Here is a 21,114-nt window from a genome sequence, read left to right as displayed (position 1 = left end):
CCATATGGAGAAAGCTGAAACTGGATCCCTTCCTTACACCTTATACTAAAATTAATTCAAGATGGATTAAAGACTTAAATGTTAGACCTAAAACCATAAAAACCCTAGAAGAAAACCTAGGCATTACCATTCAGGACATAGGCATGGGCAAGGACTTCATGTCTAAAACACCAAAAGCAATGGCAACAAAAGCCAAAATTGACAAATGGGATCTAATTAAACTAAAGAGCTTCTGCACAGCAAAAGAAACTACCATCAGACTGAACAGGCAACCTACAGAATGGGAGAAAATTTTTGCAATCTACTCATCTGACAAAGGCCTAATATCCAGAATCTACAATGAACTCCAACAAATTTACAAGAAAAAAACACACAACCCCATCAACAAGTGGGTGAAAGATATGAACAGACACTTCTCAAAAGACATTTATGTAACCAAAAGACACATGAAAAAATGCTCATCATCACTGGCCATCAGAGAAATGCAAATCAAAACCACAATGAGATACCTTCTCACACCAGTCAGAATGGCGATCATTAAAAAGTCAGGAAACAACAGGTGCTGGAGAGGATGTGGAGAAATAGGAACACTTTTACACTGTTGGTGGGACTGCAAACTAGTTCAACCATTGTGGAAGTCAGTGTGGCGATTCCTCAGGGATCTAGAACTAGAAATACCATTTGACCCAGCCATCCCATTACTGGGTATATACCCAAAGGATTATAAATCATGCTGCTATAAAGACACATGCACACGTATGTTTATTGCAGCACTATTCACAATAGCAAAGACTTGGAACCAACCCAAATGTCCAACAATGATAGACTGGATTAAGAAAATGTGGCACATATACAGCATGGAATACTATGCAGCCATAAAAAATGATGAGTTCATGTCCTTTGTAGGGACATGGATGAAGCTAGAAACCATCATTCTCAGCAAACTATTGCAAGGACAAAAAACTAAACACTGCATGTTCTCACTCATAGGTGGGAATTGAACAATGAGAACACATGGACACAGGAAGGGGAACATCACACACGGGGGCCTGTTGTGGGGTGTGGGGAGGGGGGAGGGATAGCATTAGGAGATATACCTAACGCTAAATGACGAGTTAATGGGTGCAGCACACCAACATGGCACATGTATATATATATATAACAAACCTGCACGTTGTGCACATGTACCCTAAAACTTAAAGTATAATAAAAAAAAAATTCCTTTTTTTAGGATTTAGTTTCTTATGCCACTTAAATTTTATTTTTCATATTATTCAGCTGAATTATTTGGTAGTTCCTTACTTGATCTGTGGTTTTCTAACAATGGCAGGGTGCAAGCTAGTTACAATTATATTTAAACAAACAAAACTGTGTATTTTATCTAATTCCTGATTGTCAGTAGATTCTGGAAAGAGCACTGCTGCAACCAAGCACTTCACTGACATACTGTCCTATGTGTTTCATTTACTAAGGGTCTTCCACCATAAAAAAAAAAAAAGTTAGTTTTTGTAGATATCATACCAAAGTGTATTAGTTCCACTGTTTTTTGTTTTGTTTCTTTCCTCCTAAACTCTTACACTTCCTCCAACAGCAAGAAGTATAAGAACTTAGGAGGAAAGAAGTATCTTCCTTATACTTATGAAAAGCAAGGTCCAAAGTCATTCTTACTCTTGTATGCCTTTTTACCTAGGTAGCTTGTAAGAGCCTGTCTTTGCAATGACAATTAAACACTTCAGAAGTTTAAATATCTAAGCTTGTCATTTCAGGGCTTCTCATGGATGATACTCTGGGAATCTCCTAAAAACCCATCTTGAGAAATGTTAACTAAATAAAAAAATGTAATATAGAAACCACAATCAAAGAAATGAAGACATGTACAAATGTATCTTTCCCATTGTTATATGCAGCTTGGATTTCCTGGTGCCTTTTCAATATTCTTTCATTTTTTTAGACTTTTTTTTTTTGGCTTTGGGCATTTTAATTTGGTTGTGCTATGTTCCTCTATCTTCCGCATCAATGAGTCTTTGCTCTGGGGTATCGATTCTGCTCTTCACAGCCTCCACCGAAAGTTTTACGGCTTCTCTGTTGAATTCACAAGTTTAACAATTTTCTGAAATGGATTTATCTTACATTTGTAAAGTCGTTCTTTCAGCTTCTATCACTTTCAGTGCAGTTAAATCAACCTTATCATGCCAGCTTCAGGTGGCATTGCTTCTATGTTCTTGCCACCTTGCCTGTCCTCTCCCATAAAGTAACATTTTTAAGTTTGACCTGAGATTTGGTTTTGTTTTTCATATTTCTGCTCTTTAAAGCTTATCTCACTGGGGAACAATGAGTATTTCAGAGGCTTTGTTTTGTGTTGCTATTGCTGAAGTTAGTTTACATGAGGGTCCTTGTGGAGTTATTAAAGGCACTTATTCAATAATCTTTTAAATAAGATTATCCTCATTTTTCCTTTCAACTCTGTTTTTCCAACTCTTGTACACTTACCGTTCTGATTTTTTAAAAGTCTCTCTTACCTACCTCTTAAGTCTATTCCTGAATAAGAGAAAATTGTCTGCAACATCTTTTATTCCATTAGGGTTAATTTGGCTGGTCTGAGTTCTAAATAGATTCTACACAGATTTCTCATGAAGACACATTTCTCAGGTTGTTTGAAAACTGATTATTTGCAGGGTGGTACTAAATTATCACCCCACAATCACTTGCTGGCCACAAGGAAGAAAACCACCTTTGCAAACAAAGAACCAGGCCATCACCATCCAACCCACTGATGGCCTTCAGCATCACCAGATGTGGGGCAGCCAGGTATTAAGAGACTTCCAATGCAAAGCACTATGAAGCTTAGTTGCATCACCTATAAAACATCTTTCCCAAAATTTAATCTCTATTTACAGGTATATATAGAAACAACTTAGAAATACCACGAAGAAGCAATCAAGTTAATCCAGAATCTACAATGTGGGATTATATGTACTCACCAATTCAATGACAAGTTTTAAAACAAACAAAACAAAAGGGAGGGGGGTACTGTCCTAAAGTCAAAAGGACTTTAGGAACGTAAGAACCAAATGCAATGTGTGGATCATGAAGTATCCTAATTTAAACAGGCCAACTGTAACACTGCTGAGATACAGAAATCTGATGTAGACAGAATATTTAATTTTAAGGAATTACTATGAGTTTCCTTAGGGATAATAATGTTATGATTATGGAAGAAAATGATACTACTTTCTGAAATGCATACTAAAGTTGATGGAGTTCAGGACATATCATTCCAAAATAAGACTCCAGGAGACCAGACTATGCCACCCCAAATATGCCTCTTTAGAATAAGAGTTATTTTCTATTAATTATTTTGGGCAATAGCAGACATAGGGGAAGTTCTGAAAACAGGAAGAAGTTACCGTTTTCTCAGAGAAATATGTAGCTATGAAGGAAATCTCTAATTTGCAAGTGTGTCTCCCTCTCTGTACCAGGAAGAGAAGGATGACTCTAAATCACTGGAAACTCTTATTAACAAAGAAGGTACAATCTGCATAACAAACCTCACCCTTGCTCACTGCTTTTCCTGACCACCTCTCTACAACGTGGCTTTCCCTACACCTTTCTGTCTTAGTTTCAGTTGAAGATGGTATTTACACCTGAACTCAAAGCCACCTCTTGGAAAATTATTCATTCCATGGGTATCTCCCAGGTATACAGGAAGTATACATGTTAAAAAGCTTCCATTTCCCTCTTGTTAATCTGTCTTTTAATACAGGGGTTCATCTCAACTAAGAACTATGAAGTATAGAGAGAAAATTATTTTCTCCTCCCCTATAAAGCCCTGATATCTGGGCTTTATATCAAAATACTTCTGAGAAAAACAGAGAGATGGGACAGATGAAGCAAGTGTATAAAAGGATTATACTGTTCAATATCAGTGAGTGAAAAATAGGGGCTCATTAAGCTATTCAAATTATTCTCTATCTTGACATGTGTTTTAAACATTTATAATAATGGTAAAACTAAAAGTTAAAAAAAAAAAAAACAACCTTTTCCATTGTCTTCCATTCTCCTCTACCATTTTTGCATTCCTATAACTTCACCCTTGATTTTACAACTATGTTTTTAGTTCTAAATGGCTCATGAGAGGTTTACATTTTAAATATTTCTCCTGGAAAATGAAACTAGTCCCTTTACTACCACCTCTGTTTCCAACTCTCTCCCTTAATTTCTAAAAGCAAGCATATACTTTTAAGAAGGCCTAAGGAGTTAGGCGTCAATGGCCCTAATCCAAAGACTCACTATGCAATAGATTTAACAGAAATTAGTGAGAATAGTGGGTAACTACTTTAAAAGACAGAAAAGAAATACAACAAGGATAATGCCTACATGGCTACTTATTAACAGAACAAAAACTCTATAAAGGAAATCTCTAAGTCATTTCAGCATTCCTTATTGCCTATATATCTATGTTTCTTGAATTCTCTTTTGAACTAGTTGTAACGTATTAGTTTCCCTCATTAATGAGTTAAATAAAATCTCAGAGATGTGTTCATTTTATATTTGAATGATTCATGATTTCGTCTTTTAAAAAAATTATTCTTTAATTCATTTCATTTCCTTTCACAAACACTGCAATGGAAATTGGAGTCTGACTAGTTTTTGAAGTGTTCTAAAGTAAATAAGTATAAATAACTGAAGTAAATAATTTAAAGTAAATATAAAAAATTAAAAATTAAGGCCACCTTGACATAGGACAATTATCCTCTGGAATGATAAAATAACTAGGAAAGGTTTTCAAACAAACCTATAAAAACATTTTATAATCAACCATTCCTAAAATATGAACATGATAAAATCCTACCATTTGCAACAGTATGGATAAATCTGGAGGACATTATGCTAAGTGAAATGAGCCAGGTACAGAAAGAAAAATACTATATGGTCTCACTTATATATGGAATCTAAAAAAGTCCAACTCAGAGAAATTGTGAGAATAATGATTACCACAGTCTGGGGATCGGGGAGTAGGAATTGGGAGGTGTTGGTCAAAAAGTATGAAGTTTCGCCAGCCTGGGCAACACAGCAAGACCACATCTCTAAAAATAAAAAATAAAAAATAAAAAAAAAAGGGCCAGGCATTGTGGCACATTCCTATGGTCCTAGCTACTCTGGAGGCTGAAGTGGGAAAATTGCTTTAGCCCAGGACTTCAAAGCTGCAGTGAGCTATGATTCCACCACTGCACTCCAGCCTAGGGAACAAAGCCAGACTCTAGATAGACAGACAGATAAATAGACAGATAGATAGACATTAAAAAGTACAAACTTTCAGTTAGGAAAAGTAGCTTCTGGAGATCTACTATACAGCATTGTTACTACAGTTAATAAAAATGTACTGTATATTTGAAAATTGCTAAGAGAATAGATTTTAAACATTCTTGCCACAAAAAGTAAGTATGTGAGGTGATTAACATGTTAGTTGGTTTGATTTACCCATTACACAATGTATACAGATATTGAACCATCACACTGGACTCCATAAATATATAAAAAATTTTAAAACTTAGTTAAAGTAAATAAAAAATAAACACTTGTATTAAAAAAAAAAACTGGCTCACCATCACTGGCCATCAGAGAAATGCAAATCAAAACCACAATGAGCTTAATGAGCCCCTATTTTTCACTCACACCAGTCAGAATGGTGATCATTAAGAAGTCAGGAAACAACAGGTGCTGGAAAGGATGTAGAGAAATAGGAACACTTTTACACTGTTGGTGGGACTGTAAACTAGTTCAACCGTTGTGGAAGTCAGTGTGGCGATTCCTCAGGGATCTAGAACTAGAAATACCATTTGACCCAGCCATCCCATTACTGGGTATATACCCAAAGGACTATAAATCATGCTGCTATAAAGACACATGCACACGTATGTTTATTGCGGCACTATTCCCAATAGCAAAGACTTGGAACCAACCCAAGTGTCCAACAATGATAGACTGGATTAAGAAAATGTGGCACATATACAGCATGCAATACTATGCAGCCATAAAAAATGATGAGTTCATGTCCTTTGTAGGGACATGGATGAAATTGGAAATCATCATTCTCAGTAAACTATTGCAAGGACAAAAAACCAAACACATGTTCTCACTCATAGGTGGGAATTGAACAATGAGAACACATGGACACAGGAAGGGGAACATCACACTCTGGGGACTGTTGCGGGGTGTGGGGAGGGAGGAGGGATAGCATTAGGAGATATACCTAATGCTAAATGACGAGTTAATGGGTGCAGCACACCAGCATGGCACATGTATGTATACATACGTAGCTAACCTGCACATTGTGCACATGTACCCTAAAACTTAAAGTATAATAATAATAAAATAAATTTAAAAAATAGAAATAAAAAAATGAGTAGTGAGAACAGACATGTTTTGTTCCAGATCTCTTAGTAAAAATCATTCAGTCTTTCACCATTAAGTATGATGTTAGCTATAGTTTTTGTTTCTTTGTTTTAATAGATGCCCTTTGTAGATTAAGGAAGTATCCTTGTTTGCTGAAAATTGTTATTAGGAATGGATACTGGATTTTGTCAATGATTTTCTGCATCTATTGAGATAATCATGTTTTTATTTTTTAGTCTGTTAATTTGGATAATTACATTAGTTTATTTTTTTTTCAAATATTAACCAAATCTTGCCTTCCTGGGATAAAACCTACTTAGTAACTAAGGATTATATTCGTTACATATTATTTATTTGATCTAATAAACATTCATTCAAAATTTTGCATCTGTAAAAAAAAAAAAAAAAAACTGGCTATATTTATTCCCAGTAACAACTAAAGTATTTATGAAACAACTGCTAATACACATCAGTATTCTGACAGGTATTACATATCAAGTAAGACATCAACTACTTATTCACAAAAAATAAAAGTAAGTTTAAAAAAAAAGAAAAAAATGGAAAAAAATTAATGCCAGAGAGTCTTCACAACTGGATTAAAAGCTTCCTTTGAAAACAGAAAGCAAGACATTTCAAGGGGGGAAAAAATCACCTCTATTTTTTAGCATGTTTTTCTAAAATATCATTACTTTCCCCTTTCCCCTCAAAAGCAATTTTTTCTAATAGTCCATTCATTTCAGCCTCAAGTAGATACACATCACATGCACCATAATGTTTTTTTTAAGGGTTTAGACAATGTTACTGTCAGGCTTCCTGGCTTTATATGATTCAGAAGCCAATTCAATTACAGTAGCTGCTATGATATTTGCCTTTTCCTCAACACTCTCTATGTCAGACAAAATGAAATTCTGTAAGGTGAACAGTGTATGTTTGTGTACACTGGCCAAACAATGACATTTCACTTCAATGTTAAACACTCTCATATTTTCTGCTCATGAGATGTATAATATTAATGATTTATTCATTTACTTTGTCCAATTATAAATGTGTAAGAATGATTTACACAAGTTCAAACCCCTAGCTTCCTGAAAGTGTAAAGGATTCAAAATAAAATGAGATTAATATGAATGCAGCCACCAAGTGATTCTGATATCTAAAAATTGAATGAAGTGAATTTGATAAAGATTTTTTAAAGTTTCTGAATAAAGCCAGAATTGAAAGCTCTAAAAACATTTAAAAATATATCCTATTCAAATTCTGATTACAAACATAACCATAAACAATGAGTAAGTTCAAATTAAATATTTTTCCTATACATTCTATCATTCTCCATACCCTTCACCCAACAAAGAGGGGATGGTGGAGAGAAACAGGGTTGGTAAGTGAAGTGGAGAATAAGAAATTCAGTCTAAATGTTTTCAGTTTTAAAATAAATCTTTGAAGTAGATTTCTCTTATTCACATCTATTCATATTTTATAACAATCTTTATAGAAAAAAGTTAAATAAGATGTCTCTTTCAAGGACAAATTATAATATACATAAAGTCTGAACAGTGTAACTATAATTTTAAAACTGCCATACTATTAAATATCAACAAATTGATACAACATCTGCTTTTCATTTTTTCACCCAAGTTGTTATGATAACCAAAATATGTGGAATATGTATTTAACTGATTATTTCAAGTAAATAAAATTATAAAATATCAGCTTATTAACTACAAGTAATATTGCTACAAATCTGTATTTATCCTTTTTAAATGCTAATGGATCACAAGATTATATTTAGGCAATTTATACATGTTTTATCTTGAAATTCACATTTTAAAAAGCAAAGGTTTGCTTTTTTTTTCCAATGTGATGGGTTATCTTGACTTAAAGCAAGAAAGGAACTCATCTATTTTCTGAACAATATATTATGCTAAAATGATCCAAAATTATATTATGGTACTGTTTTACAGGAGCTGTAGATCACATCGTTTTCAAACAAGTGTCCTTGTCACTCCTCCAGTCCTCTGCTCAAATCCCTCCACTAGTGTCCCATCTCTGTGAACAAAAGCCAAAGTCCTTACAGGGGCGATAAGGCCCATGCCCTCCCCCTTCCCTTGCTCACCCCATTCCACCCACAATGGTTTTCTTCTTGTTGCTCCTGCCCCACAGCCTTGTACTCTTCCCCAAGACAACCACAAGCCTGGTTCCTTCACTTATTTCAAATCTGTGTTCAAGTGTCAGCTTTTCAATGAAACCTTCTTTGATTGCTGAATGACCCCATTTTACACCGCTATTCCTGCACCCCTCCCATCTTTGCTCACACATAACTGTCTGCTAAGGACTCATGTGTTCCTCTAAAATTCATATTTTGAAGTCCCAACCTCCAGTGTAACTTTATTTGGAAATAAGGCCTAAAAGGAGGTAACTAAGGTTTAATGAGGTCTGAAGGGTGGGGCCCTGATCCAATAGGATTAGTAGCTTTATAAGAAGAGACATGAGAGAGCTGCCTCTCCCTCCCCACTGCCCCCCACTCCCGCCCCCAGCACCAAATTTACTGTCTGTCTCCCTTTACTGCAGAATAAGCTTCATGAGGACAGGGATTTTTGTCTATTTATTTCATATCACCTACAACCTGGCATATAACAGGTGACTGATAAATACTTGTTGAATGCATAAAGTGTAAATTTAAACATTTTAAAAGTTGATAAGCTACAGTAAGAAACAATACATTTTTGTGATGATATGCAAGGGATCCAATAAGAAATAAAAATATACAATCTTCGATAAGCTAAAGTTTAAAAATCAAAATGATCAAAATTTGCGTTCTAATCACAGACCCACAGAATCCTTTCTTGGTTCTCCTATGAATCTGATCCAACACAGGCTCTGTCTTCCTCCCACCCATTAAATGTGGAAAATATGCAATACTGTTACTTTGATCTTTTTCTCTAATCACTTCCTACGTGAACTCATCCATTCTCATTGCTTCAACTATCACTTCTTTTTAGATGACTCTGAAACTCTGAAATCTTCATCTCTGGCCTGGATTTGTCTGTGCTCTCTAGTGCTGTATTCTCACCTGCCTTTGAGGGGAACATAACTTCCCCATACTGCTACAGATGTCAAAGGACAGGAACCTTACGTAGAACATAACATGCTCACTAGAGCATGCTACATAAAATATAATTTTAAAATGTAGTAGTAGTATATAGACTCACATAATTCTATATACTGCCTGAGAAACTGCCTTCTTTCATTATATGTCAGAAATTAGACTACAATAATAGGGAATTCCAATCTTTGAGTTATGACTGTATATTCTAATTAACAATATACCCTTATACTATCAGTTTCACTTCAACCACTGAGTTATTCCCAATATTGCAATAGAGTTTTATTACTTTCAAATTGAATTTAATCACTTGGGGTGGGGAATAAAAGAAATTATATGAGGTTTTCAAATTAAGTTTCTGAACTAGGATAGTTTATTTTTAGAAGAAAAATGTCTCACGTCTTTGTCTTCATCATTTGCTCCCAAATAACATTTGTTTCTCTAGCCATTTTTCTGCCTACTCACTAATCAATTCATTATTATTTTAAAGACATCTCTAAAGCACAGTTGTTACCTCTCTGAAGATGCTCAGTAATTTGATGATGAAATGACAACTCAGAATTCAGGGGTCTTCACATGAAAAGTTGGCTAACAGAATTTATTACCCAATTAAACAAACCACATATTTTTAGAATTTCATTGAGCAAAAATAAAAAGAAAAAAAATCCAAGAGAAAATCACATTGTTATCATTGCTTTAGAGACAGGCCCAGGCCTCAAAGGGTGCGATAAAGTCCCAGGGGCCTTGGATAGCACAAAGGACCCTCTTATAGTCAGTGATCCTCAGTACAAGTCAGTTACTGAAGAAATACATAATGTCCCACGCCTATACTGCCCTGTTAAGAGGAATAATTACTACATATTATATCAGGTAAATTTCACTGCTATTTCTTTCTCAAATATTTTTTTTTCAAATTAAGAATATAAATGAAACCTAGTTAAGATAGGTGCTAATATAGAGTGAATGTCTGTGTCCTGCCAAAATTTATATGTTGAAATTCCAACTCCCAATGTGATGGTATCAGGAGGTAAGCGCCTTTGGGAGGCGACTGTCATAAGGGTGGAGCCCTCATGGATGGGTTAGCACCCTTATAAAGGAGGCTTCTGAGAACTCCCTTGCCCCTTCTACCATGTGAGGTTACAAGGAGAAGATGGCTGTTTATGAGCTGGGAAGTGGGCCCTCACCAGACACCAAATCTGTTGGAAATTGGATCTAAGACTTCACAGCCTTCCAAACTGTGAGAAGTAAGTTTCTGTTGTTTATAAGCCACCTAGTCTATGGTATTTTGTTATTGCAACCTGAACAAACTAAAATAGGTGTTAAGAAGCCATGCTAGGCTGTTCTCAATGCTCACAAAAGGCACAAAGTATGCCTAAATTACCAACAAATCATGTCATCACTCCTTTCAAAATATATCCAGAATATGACTGATTCTTTCCCCATTTTCTGCTACCAGATATCTTGGTCCAAGCCACCATCATCTCCTACCAGGATTATGAGAGTCTCCTAAAAAATCTCCCTGACTCCACCGTTGCCCCACTAGTCTACTCTCCACACAATAATGCCAGTGATCACAATAAAACATGAGTCAAATCAAGTCACTCCTCTGCTCAATATCCTCAACTAGCTTCCCCTATCACTTGAAGTGAAAGTCAAGTCCTTACAATGGCTTAGAAGATCCTTCGTGGTCTAGTCCCCTTTTACCTCATCTTGAACTGTTCTTCCCTTCCCTTACTCCATTCAGCCCCAATGTCTTCCTTGCTGTTCCTTGAACACATCAAACATACGCTGACTTTAGGTTCTCTGCATCAGCTGCTTCCTCAGTCTGAAAGGCTCTCTCTCCCTCCAGACAGCTAAAGGACTTGCTCCCGTGCTTCTTTCGGGATTCTGATTAGTGAGGCCTTCCTTGACAACCGAACATAGACTAGTACCCCTTCTCTGCTGTCTGCCCCTCTCTAATACCTTTAACCTGCTTTATTTTTTCCCAAGGTACTTATTATTGTTTGGCATACGTATGTTTGTTTCTTATTTGCATTACCTAACTAGAATGTTAACGCCAAGAGAACAGACTGTTTTGTTCCTTGCTCATTCCCCAGCAATGGAATACAGAATAGTAGATTAATCAATAAGTATCAATAAATATTGATCGACTCAATGAATGAATAAATCTTGCACTAGTTCCTTATCCCAAACTAGATGCAGATTCATCTTCCTTCAAACTGCATACCGTTTTTATTTTTCTTATGATAAATCATATCCTTGTACTAATAATCATTTTTTATGTATCTTAGCATCCTGTAAATATCAAGAACCATGTCTTATTCCTCTTTGTATCCCCCACATCTAGCATCATTTCTTTCTTTTAAGAGGTACTCCGTATTTGTTGGGCTGAATTTGATGAATTTGAAGTCATATTGAAAGATCCCTCTTTTTTTTTCTTTTTTTTTTTTTTGAGACAGTCTCACCCTGTAGCCGACTGGAGTGTAGTGGCGCGATCTCAGCTCACTGCAACTTCCGCCTCCAGGGTTCAAGCGATTATTCTGCCTCAATCTCCCGAGTAGCTGGGATTACAGGCGCATGCCACCACGCCTGCCTAATTTTGTATTTTCAGTAGAGATAGGGTTTCACCCCGTTGGCCAGGCTGGTCTCGAACTCCTGACCTCAGGTGATCCACCCACCTCAGCCTCCCAAAATGCTGGGATTACAGGCATGAGAAAGATCCTTCTATAATACACCTGGATCTGTTGTGCTATGCCTTAGCACATGGCCCAGTACCAATTCTTAAATTGCTAAAAAATGTTCTGCTTTCGTAACAAGCCACCAAATTTAATACAAGTGAGATAGAAGAGAGCATGTAACCTGGCTCAGAGATGCCTAACATCCATTTTGTCCTGATATGGAAACCATAAAAACATTCTGAATGATGTCAACAAATCAAAAGATTTTCAGAGGATACTGAAAACTACTTGGCAGAAAGCCGCCTCAGCTTGACCCACTTATGAATTCTACAAAAAGAAAAGCTAGAGGAAATGCTTCACTCTTATCTTCATAAAGAAATAAACAACCAGAAACAAACTAACATGAAGATTTTTTTTCCCAAGAAAACAAATTCCAGTACCACTATTACAATTAATATCCACTTGACCCAAAACTTTTGTACAACTCATTAACTGGTATTTTTAACAAAAAGCTTAAATCACCAAGGAAAGATTAAATTATCATCAACATGTTTAAAAAACTTAATATGCCTTGAGTTTTAAACTTTCATCAAGTCAGTTAAAATTAAAGTCTCATACTGAAGGAGTTAAACCTTCACTATTAAGAAAAGTCAACTGTACATAGTAATTTATTCTCCAAGACTTGTGGACAAGCAGAATTTTGCTTTTCAGTCAAATTCTTTGACAACTGATAATCCATAATTATAGTAATTAAAATAGTTAATAGGCTAGAACTCTCTTTTACTAAGCAAAAGAAGTGACAGCACTAAAAATAAATGATACAGTAAAAATAATGTCCTGCCTTCTATGGTGTCAGCTCACCTGAGGTATAAGTCTATCCAAGTGCTCAACTCGATTGCCATGAGAAGGGTGTGTAGATAACCATTCTGGCATCTTGGGTTGGCCATGCAGGCTATCAACAAACTCCATTTGCTGCCAAAACACTGAACTGGCTCTTATGTCTGCACAAGCCTGAAACCAAAATTAGTAAAACCACACAATGAGCTCAGTTTTGAGGATTTTTTTTAAAAATACAACTTTATTTTTTTTTAATTTTATTATTATTATACTTTAAGTTTTAGGGTACATGTGCACAACGTGCAGGTTTGTTACATATGTATACATGTGCCACGTTGGTGTGCTGTACCCATTAACTTGTCATTTAGCATTAGTTATATCTTCTAACAACTTTATGTCACTACATGCTTTAAAGTCATTTTCTATCATCACTTTAATAAAAGTAGAACATGCCCATTGCTTAGAAAAAGACCCACCTCAAACAACATGGTATCACAGTACTGAAATAACAGAATACCTGCCCTTCCCATATACAACATTCACAATAACCCTGCTAACCAAAGATAGCCCACTATTTGCAGTATGATGGATATTATGAACATGTATTAAGGGTAAAATCTTTTACACAAATTAAAAATTCTGTTTTCATAAAGTTTTAAAATACAATGTTATTAAACTGTATTAAAGAAACTTTACTTCTATGCCACTAGAACAATCAGAAAAAAACTTCAAATAAACAAAAAGAGAAGACATTTTTATTATGCACATCAATTTACCCAATTTTCTCAATGTATATGGAGAATATATTTAATTCATATACCTTATAAAACACAATACCTTATAAAAGTACAATATAAAAGTACATTAGTACTTTTTAAAAGAATATATGTAGATCTTGTGTATGTACAATTCCATCATACACTCCTATACATACTCGTATATGCACAGAACATATCTGAGAAGCTATTTAAGAAACTGTTAACAGTAGCTACCCTAAGAATGTACCTGAGGTATCTGATAGTGGAGAGGGAGCAGGACTTTTATTTCTGAACTATATTAAAATACATTATTTTATAATTAAAATTACTTTTAAATCCTCCATAAGGTGGATTATTAACAAATATTTTATTAATTTGTTCAATTTATTCACATTTCTTAACTTATTCTTTCTAATAATAACTGGAAAACAAGTTATTATATTTCCCAATGATTTTATTTTTGATTAAAACTAAGAAAAAATATATATACTATACTGACTAAAATGTACTCTCAAAAAGGCTTATAATAGTGTAATTGTGAAACCCCAAAAGGCAAATATGTTAATAGAACATTGCATGCTAGTCAACATCCATGCTACATCATTTCTTAACAAATACCATTAAAACATTTCCAAATGTTAGCAAAATAAAAAATTTTAAATTCAAGTAAATCTTATTCAATATTTAAAGAAATATAATTCCTTAAGACCTCCAAGTATTCTAAGTTGAAAAGAATTCAAGGTACTTTATACACTACTGCACAGATATGGATATACATGTTTATATGTATATAAGCAGGAATATACAAGATAAATGTATATAACAAATATTATTCATGTTTGTACACATATAAATACATATCTATATATGCAAGATGTGTGTGTGCTTATGTGTAAAATACGTATGTAATGTATATACCTATAAAGAAATAATTATTTGATGCTGAATTAGAAACACCCACAGGACTATGCCCCTCAATAATAGGTAATCACATTCACAATAAAAATACAAGCTGAGATTAACAAGTATTCTTCTCAAATAATTCATAAAAATATAAAATGACTTGAAAGAATTCTAACACAAACAAAAAATCCCTCTGAAAACTGGAAGATAAACATTTGAATGGACTACAAATTCATGAATTATCTAACATGAAGTTTGTCTACTATACAAACCAAAGGCATACTTATCTAATTTTTTTAGCCTAAAACTGTTAATCAAAAGACAAAATATTTCCCTATTCAATCTCTAAGTAACACAGCTGAAGGGAATCTTTAAAGCAATATTTGATACGCAGAAATAGAAAAAGAAATTAATTATCCCAACAGACTAGAAAGTATTCCAAGCTAAAAGTACTGAAAGGGGACTTGAGATATCTACTTTAATGTTAAGATAAGAGTGTTGAGTTTGTCTGTACTTCTCAAACCCAGTTCAAAGACCCACTAAAGTCAGATAATTTTGTTTCCAAAATGAGTATTTTATTTAATTTTTCCAATTTAGGAAAAATAAGTAACAGGGTGACATCAGCAAGATGGAAGAATAGGACGCTCTGAACCCCCCTTCCCCACATGAACACACTGATTCAACGATAATATACAAACTCCCTTTGTGAGAAATCCTGAAACTAGGTGCAATGCTTCTGCACCTGCACAAGTACGAAATGAACAACATCAAACCTGGTAGAAAATTGGAGACACCCTCTTGCCATCATCTGCGAGAGCAATTATGTACCCCCAGTACAGCACCATATGATCATAAGAACACCTGGAGCTCCCCATCACTCCTTGGGGAAGGAAAAACTTGGCTTGTGTATCTAACATTCCAACTTTTCTAAGAGCTGCCCTAGGAATTGGCTTCTGTCTTGCCAGCCTTGTAGCACTGATGGAATCTAGAACGCCCTAGATGTCTAGGGGCCAGTGATAATGCGACAGAAGTTTGAACAAGCACACAAGCAGTTGCCATGACCACTCCCTGAAGCTCAGCATGAAATAAGTTGGAGAGAAACTCCAGAGCCCAGCTTCTCCTGGGGCAGGGCTTGGGGAAGAGGTAGATCACATGTCCAACATTCTAACATTTCTGAGGGCTGTCCAAGGGACTGGCTTCTGTCTCATCTGTCTTGTAGCACTGATAGGACCCAGCATATGGACCAGATGGACCAGACAGGACCCTAGACGCCTTGGCACCACTAAGAACAAAGACAGCACTTTGGACTAGCATGAAGGTTTGAGAGGTTCTGGGAATCTCTGCTGTGCTGACTGGTGAAGATCTTCTCCTGTACAAAGACAGTCTGTAAAGGCTAAGAGGTTGCTGTTTTCTCCTAATGTGTAGATATCAACAATAACAGTGAAAAAAACAAACAGGGAAATATGTACCAAAGGATCAAGATAAATCTTCAGAAACTGACCCTAATAAAAGAGAAATATATTACTTATCTAACAAGAGAATTCAAAATAACCATCATAAAGACACTCAATGAGGTCAGAACAATGTATGAACAAAGTGAGAATTTCAACAAAGACTCAGAAAATGTAAAAAAGTACTAAACAGAAATTCTGAAGCACACTCCTAAACAACATACTCCTGAACAGCCTATGGGTCAAGGACAAAAAAAACAACAAAAAAATGATTTTGAGACAAATGAAAATGAAAACACAATATAACAAAACTGATGGGATACAGCAAAAGCAGTTCTAAGAGGATAGTTTATAATGATAAACACCTACATTAAAAAAAAAAAAAGAAGAAAGCAAGCAAATAAACTAACTTTATACCTGTGAGATCTACCAAAAAAAAAAAAAAAAAAAAGGACTAAGCCCAAAGTTTACAGAAGGAAGGAAATAATAAAGTTTAGAGCATAAATAAAGGAAACAGAGAATTTAAAAAATAGAAAAAAATTAAAACTAAGAGCTTTTTGGGGAAAGATTTACAAAATTGACAAGTCGTTAGAGTAATTAAGAAAAAAAAGACTTAAGTGAACAAAATCAGAAATGAAAGAGGACATATTACAACATACCATTATAACTGATACCATACAAAGGATCATAAGAGACTACTCTGAACAATTATATGCCCACAAATTGGATAACCTAGAAGAAATGGATAAACTCCAAGAAATATATAACCCACTAAGACTGAATAACAAAGAAATAGGAAATATGAACAAATCTATAACTAATGAGATTGAATCAATAATAAAAAAAGTCCCAACAAAGAAAAGCCCAGAACCAGATGACCTCACTGGTGAATGCCACCAAAAACATTTAAAGAATTAATGTCAATGACTCTCAAAGTCTTCCAAAAAATTGAGGAGGGAACACTTCCAAACTCATTTTATGAGGCCAGCATTACCCTGATACCTATGCCAAAGACACTACAAAAAAAATTACAGGCCAATATCCCTGATGAACATAAATACAAAAATTCTTAACAAAATACTAGCAAGCCAAATTCAAGATCATATTAAAAGGATCACACCTCATGACCAAGGAGGATTTCTTCCTGGTAATCAAGAATGGTTCAACACACAAAAATCAATTAATGTGATATACCACATTAACAGAATAAAAAAACACATGATCATCTCAATAGATGCAGAAAAAGCACTTGACAAAATTAAACATCCTTTCATAATAAAAACTCTCAAACATTAGAAATAGAAAAAAATTATCTCGACATAATTATAGCTATGTATGAAAAGCCCATAACTAGCATCACATATCATGGTGAAAAACAAAAATTTTTTCCTCTAAGTCCAGGAACAAGGCAAGAATGCCCAATCTTGCCACTTCTGTTCAATACAGCACTGGAAGTCCTAGCCAGGGCAATGAGGCAAGAGCAAGAAATAAAAGGCATTTAAATCAGAAAGAAAGAAGTAAAATGTTTGCAGATGATATGATCTTATAAGTAGAAAACTAAAGACTCCACACACACACACAAAAAAACCCTGCTAGAACTAATAAATAAATTCAGTAAAGTTAGGATACAAAAATCAGTATACAAAAATCAGTTATGTTCTACACACTAACAACAAACTATCCAAACAGGAAATTAAGAAACAATTCCACTTACAGGAACATTAAAAAGAATAAAATACTTATTAAACCAAACTGAGGAGGTGAAAGCCTTCTACACTAAAAAGTATTTTTAAAAAACTGATGAAAGAAATTAAAGACAACTCAAACAAATGGAAAGACATCCCATGTTCATGGATTGTAATACTTAATATCGTTAAAATATCCATACCACCCAAGGTGATCTACAGATTCAATGAGATCTCTATGAAAATCCCATTGGCACTTTTCTTATAGAAACAGAAAAAACGATCCTAAAACTCATATGGAACCACAACTAACCCCAAATCGCCAACGCAATCTTGAAAAAGAGTAAGACTAGAGGCATCATGCTTCCTGATTTCAAAATATATTACAAAGCTACAGTAATTAAAACAGTATAGTATTAGCAGAAAGATAACCGTTCAATGAATGGAACAGAATAGAGAGCCCAAAATTAAGCCCACACAAATACAGATCTTTGATGAGGGTACCAAAAATATACAATGGGAGGCCAGGCATCGTGGTTCATATCTGTGATCCCAGCAGTTTGGGAGGCTGAGGCACATGGTTTGCTTGAGACCAGGAGTCCAAGACCAACCTGGGCAACATGGCAAAATCGTCTCTACAAAAAATTAGGCAGGTGTGATGGTACACGCCTGTGCACCAAGAGGCTGAGGTGGGAGGATCACCTGAGCCTGGGAAGCCGAGGCTAGAGTAAGCTGTGATCACATCACTGCACTCTAGTCTGGGTAACAGAGCAAGACCCTGTCTCAGAAACAAACACACACACACACACCCCCCACAATGAGGAAAGAGCAGTCTCTTCAACAAATGGTGCTAGAAAAACTGAATATTCACATGCAAAAGAATGAAACTGGACCCTTATGTTACACTACACACAAAAACCAACTAAAAATGGATTAAAGATTTAAACATAAGACCTAAAACTATAAAACTCCTAGAAGAAAATATAAGGGAAAAGCTTCATGACTTTGGTCTTGGCAATGATTTTGTGAATATGACACCAAAAGCACAGGAAATAAAAGGCAAAAATAGAAGGTGGAACTACCAAAAAGCTCTGCACAGCAAAGGAAACAGAGTGAAAGGCAATCTACAGAATGGGAAAAACCATTTGTATACCAAATACCTGATAAACAGTTAATTTCTAAAATATATAAAGAATTTCTACAATTCAATAGCAAAAAACCCATTTTAAAAAATAGGCAAAGGATCTCAACAGACATTTCTTCAAAAAAGACATTCAAAAGTAGGTAACAAGTATTAGAAAAAATGTTCAATATCACTAATCACCAGGGAAATGCAAACTGAAATCACAATGAAATATCACCTTACACCTGTTAGGTTATCTATCATTGAAAAAAAGAGAGATAAGTGTTGGCAAGGATGTGAAGAAACTGAAACTCTTGTATGCTGTCAGTGAGAATATAAGATGGTGTGGACTTTATGAAAAACAGTATGAAGATTACTCAAAAAATTTTTAAAAAGAACTATCATTATGATTCAGAAATCCTACTTCTGGATATTTATCTAAGAGTTGAAATCAGGATCTCAAAGGGATTTGCACTCCACATTCATTGCAGCATTATTCACAATAGCCAAGATGTGGAAACAACCTGAATGTTCATCAACAAATGAACAGATTAAGAAAATGTGGTATAAACATACATCGAAATATTATTTGGCCTTAAAAAAGGAAATCCTGTCATATGCAACAATACAGATAAACCTTGAGGACATTAAGCTAAGTGAAATAAGCCAGTAACAAATGGACAAATACTAGACGATTCCACTTACATGTGGTATGTATCTAAAGTAGCAAGCTTGTAGAAGTAGAGAATAGAATAGTGTTTGTCAGGGACTGGAAGTAGGAGGAAATGAGGATTTGCTATTCAATGGATATGAAGTCTCAGTTATGCAAAATGAATAAGATCTAGAGATCTGATATACAACATGTGCCTATAGTTAAGTATGTATTGTAAAATTAAAAATTTAAGAGGGTAGATCTCATGTTAAATGTACTTACTAAAAAAGAGAAAAAAAGTAACAATGATAGACCAAAATAAAGACATTTTTAAAATAAATACTCAGTTTATCACAAGTCTAACCCATTTGCTTCAAGAAAAGTATTGTAGAAAACTAAGAACTTATTAAGCAACTGATATGGTTTGGCTGTGTCCCCACCCAAATCTCATCAACAACTGTAATCCAAACTGTAATTCCCATGTGTCGAGGGAGGGACCTGGTAGGAGGTGATTGGATCATGAGAGCAGTTCCCCCATGCTGTTCTCGTGATACTGAGTGAGTTCTCATGGGATCTGATGGTTTTAAAAGGCAGTTTTCCCTGCTCTTACACACACTCTCTCTCCTTCTGCTATGTAAGACATACCTGCTTCCCCTTCCACTATGATTGTAAGTTTCCTGAGGTCTCCCCAGGCATGCAGAACTGTGAGTCAATTAAACCTCTTTCCTTTATAAATTACCCAGTCTTGGGTATTTCTTTACAGCACTGTGAAAATGGACTAATACAGCAACTAATTCAGTCTAACTCATTGCTTCAATAAAATTATTGAACTGAACTAAATAACTTATTAAGCAACTGTAAGTACACGAAGAAAGAATTAGACTCTAGGTTAACATTTCCTTCTTAAAAACAGAACTAATAACGGCTACCGCTGGCCAGAGAAACATAAGAAAATATGTGTCAGTGAAATACTTTGGTCCTAGAATATTTTTTGAGACTGTAAACTAAGATAATGGAGAGACTACAGGTTTTAGAATCAGAAATATCTGGGTTCAAAATACTGATTATTTTATTTATTAACAGTCACTTACATGACACCACATGCCAGGCATTGTTTTAAGTGTATTACAAATATTAACACATTATATTAACTCATTTAATCCTCATAACAACCTCATGTAGTAAGTACTGTTATGACCCTCACTTTACAGATTAGGAAGAAACCAAGATCCATGGTGACTACATAACTTGACAAAGCTCAAATAGCTAGTAAGTGACAGAGCCATAATTTGAACCCAAGTAGGCTGGTGACAGAGTTTTTGCCCCTGGGTCAATAATTTAGTCTCTAGGAGTCTCAGATTCATCTGTAAAACTAAATTAAAGCAGTGAATCATCAAGGTAAAATGTGATAATTCTTGCAAAGCAGCCAGTCCAGGACTCAGAACATAGCGGACACTATTTCCACCTTCCTTTCCCCTGGTGAGCAACTGGAGGCCTATGGTAATTGCAAAATGCTATGTTTGGTCCT

General features: G+C 35.0%; 1 protein-coding gene across 7 annotated transcripts in view; it reads right to left on the bottom strand.

Moving 5' to 3' along the window:
- Window positions 1-21,114, bottom strand: part of OMA1 (OMA1 zinc metallopeptidase) — a 282,334-nt gene that overhangs the window by 227,318 nt on the left and 33,902 nt on the right. For 5 of the 7 annotated variants that reach the window (XM_009249734.4, XM_009249729.4, XM_054534008.2 and 2 more), the window contains exon 8: window positions 13,039-13,188. In XM_009249734.4, the coding sequence (XP_009248009.2) occupies window positions 13,039-13,188 (150 nt within the window). Of the gene's footprint in view, window positions 1-6,611; window positions 8,443-13,038; window positions 13,189-21,114 lie in introns of those variants that run through there. The other 2 variants (XM_054534010.2, XM_054534014.1) reach the window with 2 other exon arrangements.

The sequence above is a fragment of the Pongo abelii genome, chromosome 1, assembly GCF_028885655.2.
Source record: "Pongo abelii isolate AG06213 chromosome 1, NHGRI_mPonAbe1-v2.0_pri, whole genome shotgun sequence".
Taxonomy (NCBI): domain Eukaryota; kingdom Metazoa; phylum Chordata; class Mammalia; order Primates; family Hominidae; genus Pongo; species Pongo abelii.
This window is presented reverse-complemented; position numbering and strand designations above follow the sequence as displayed.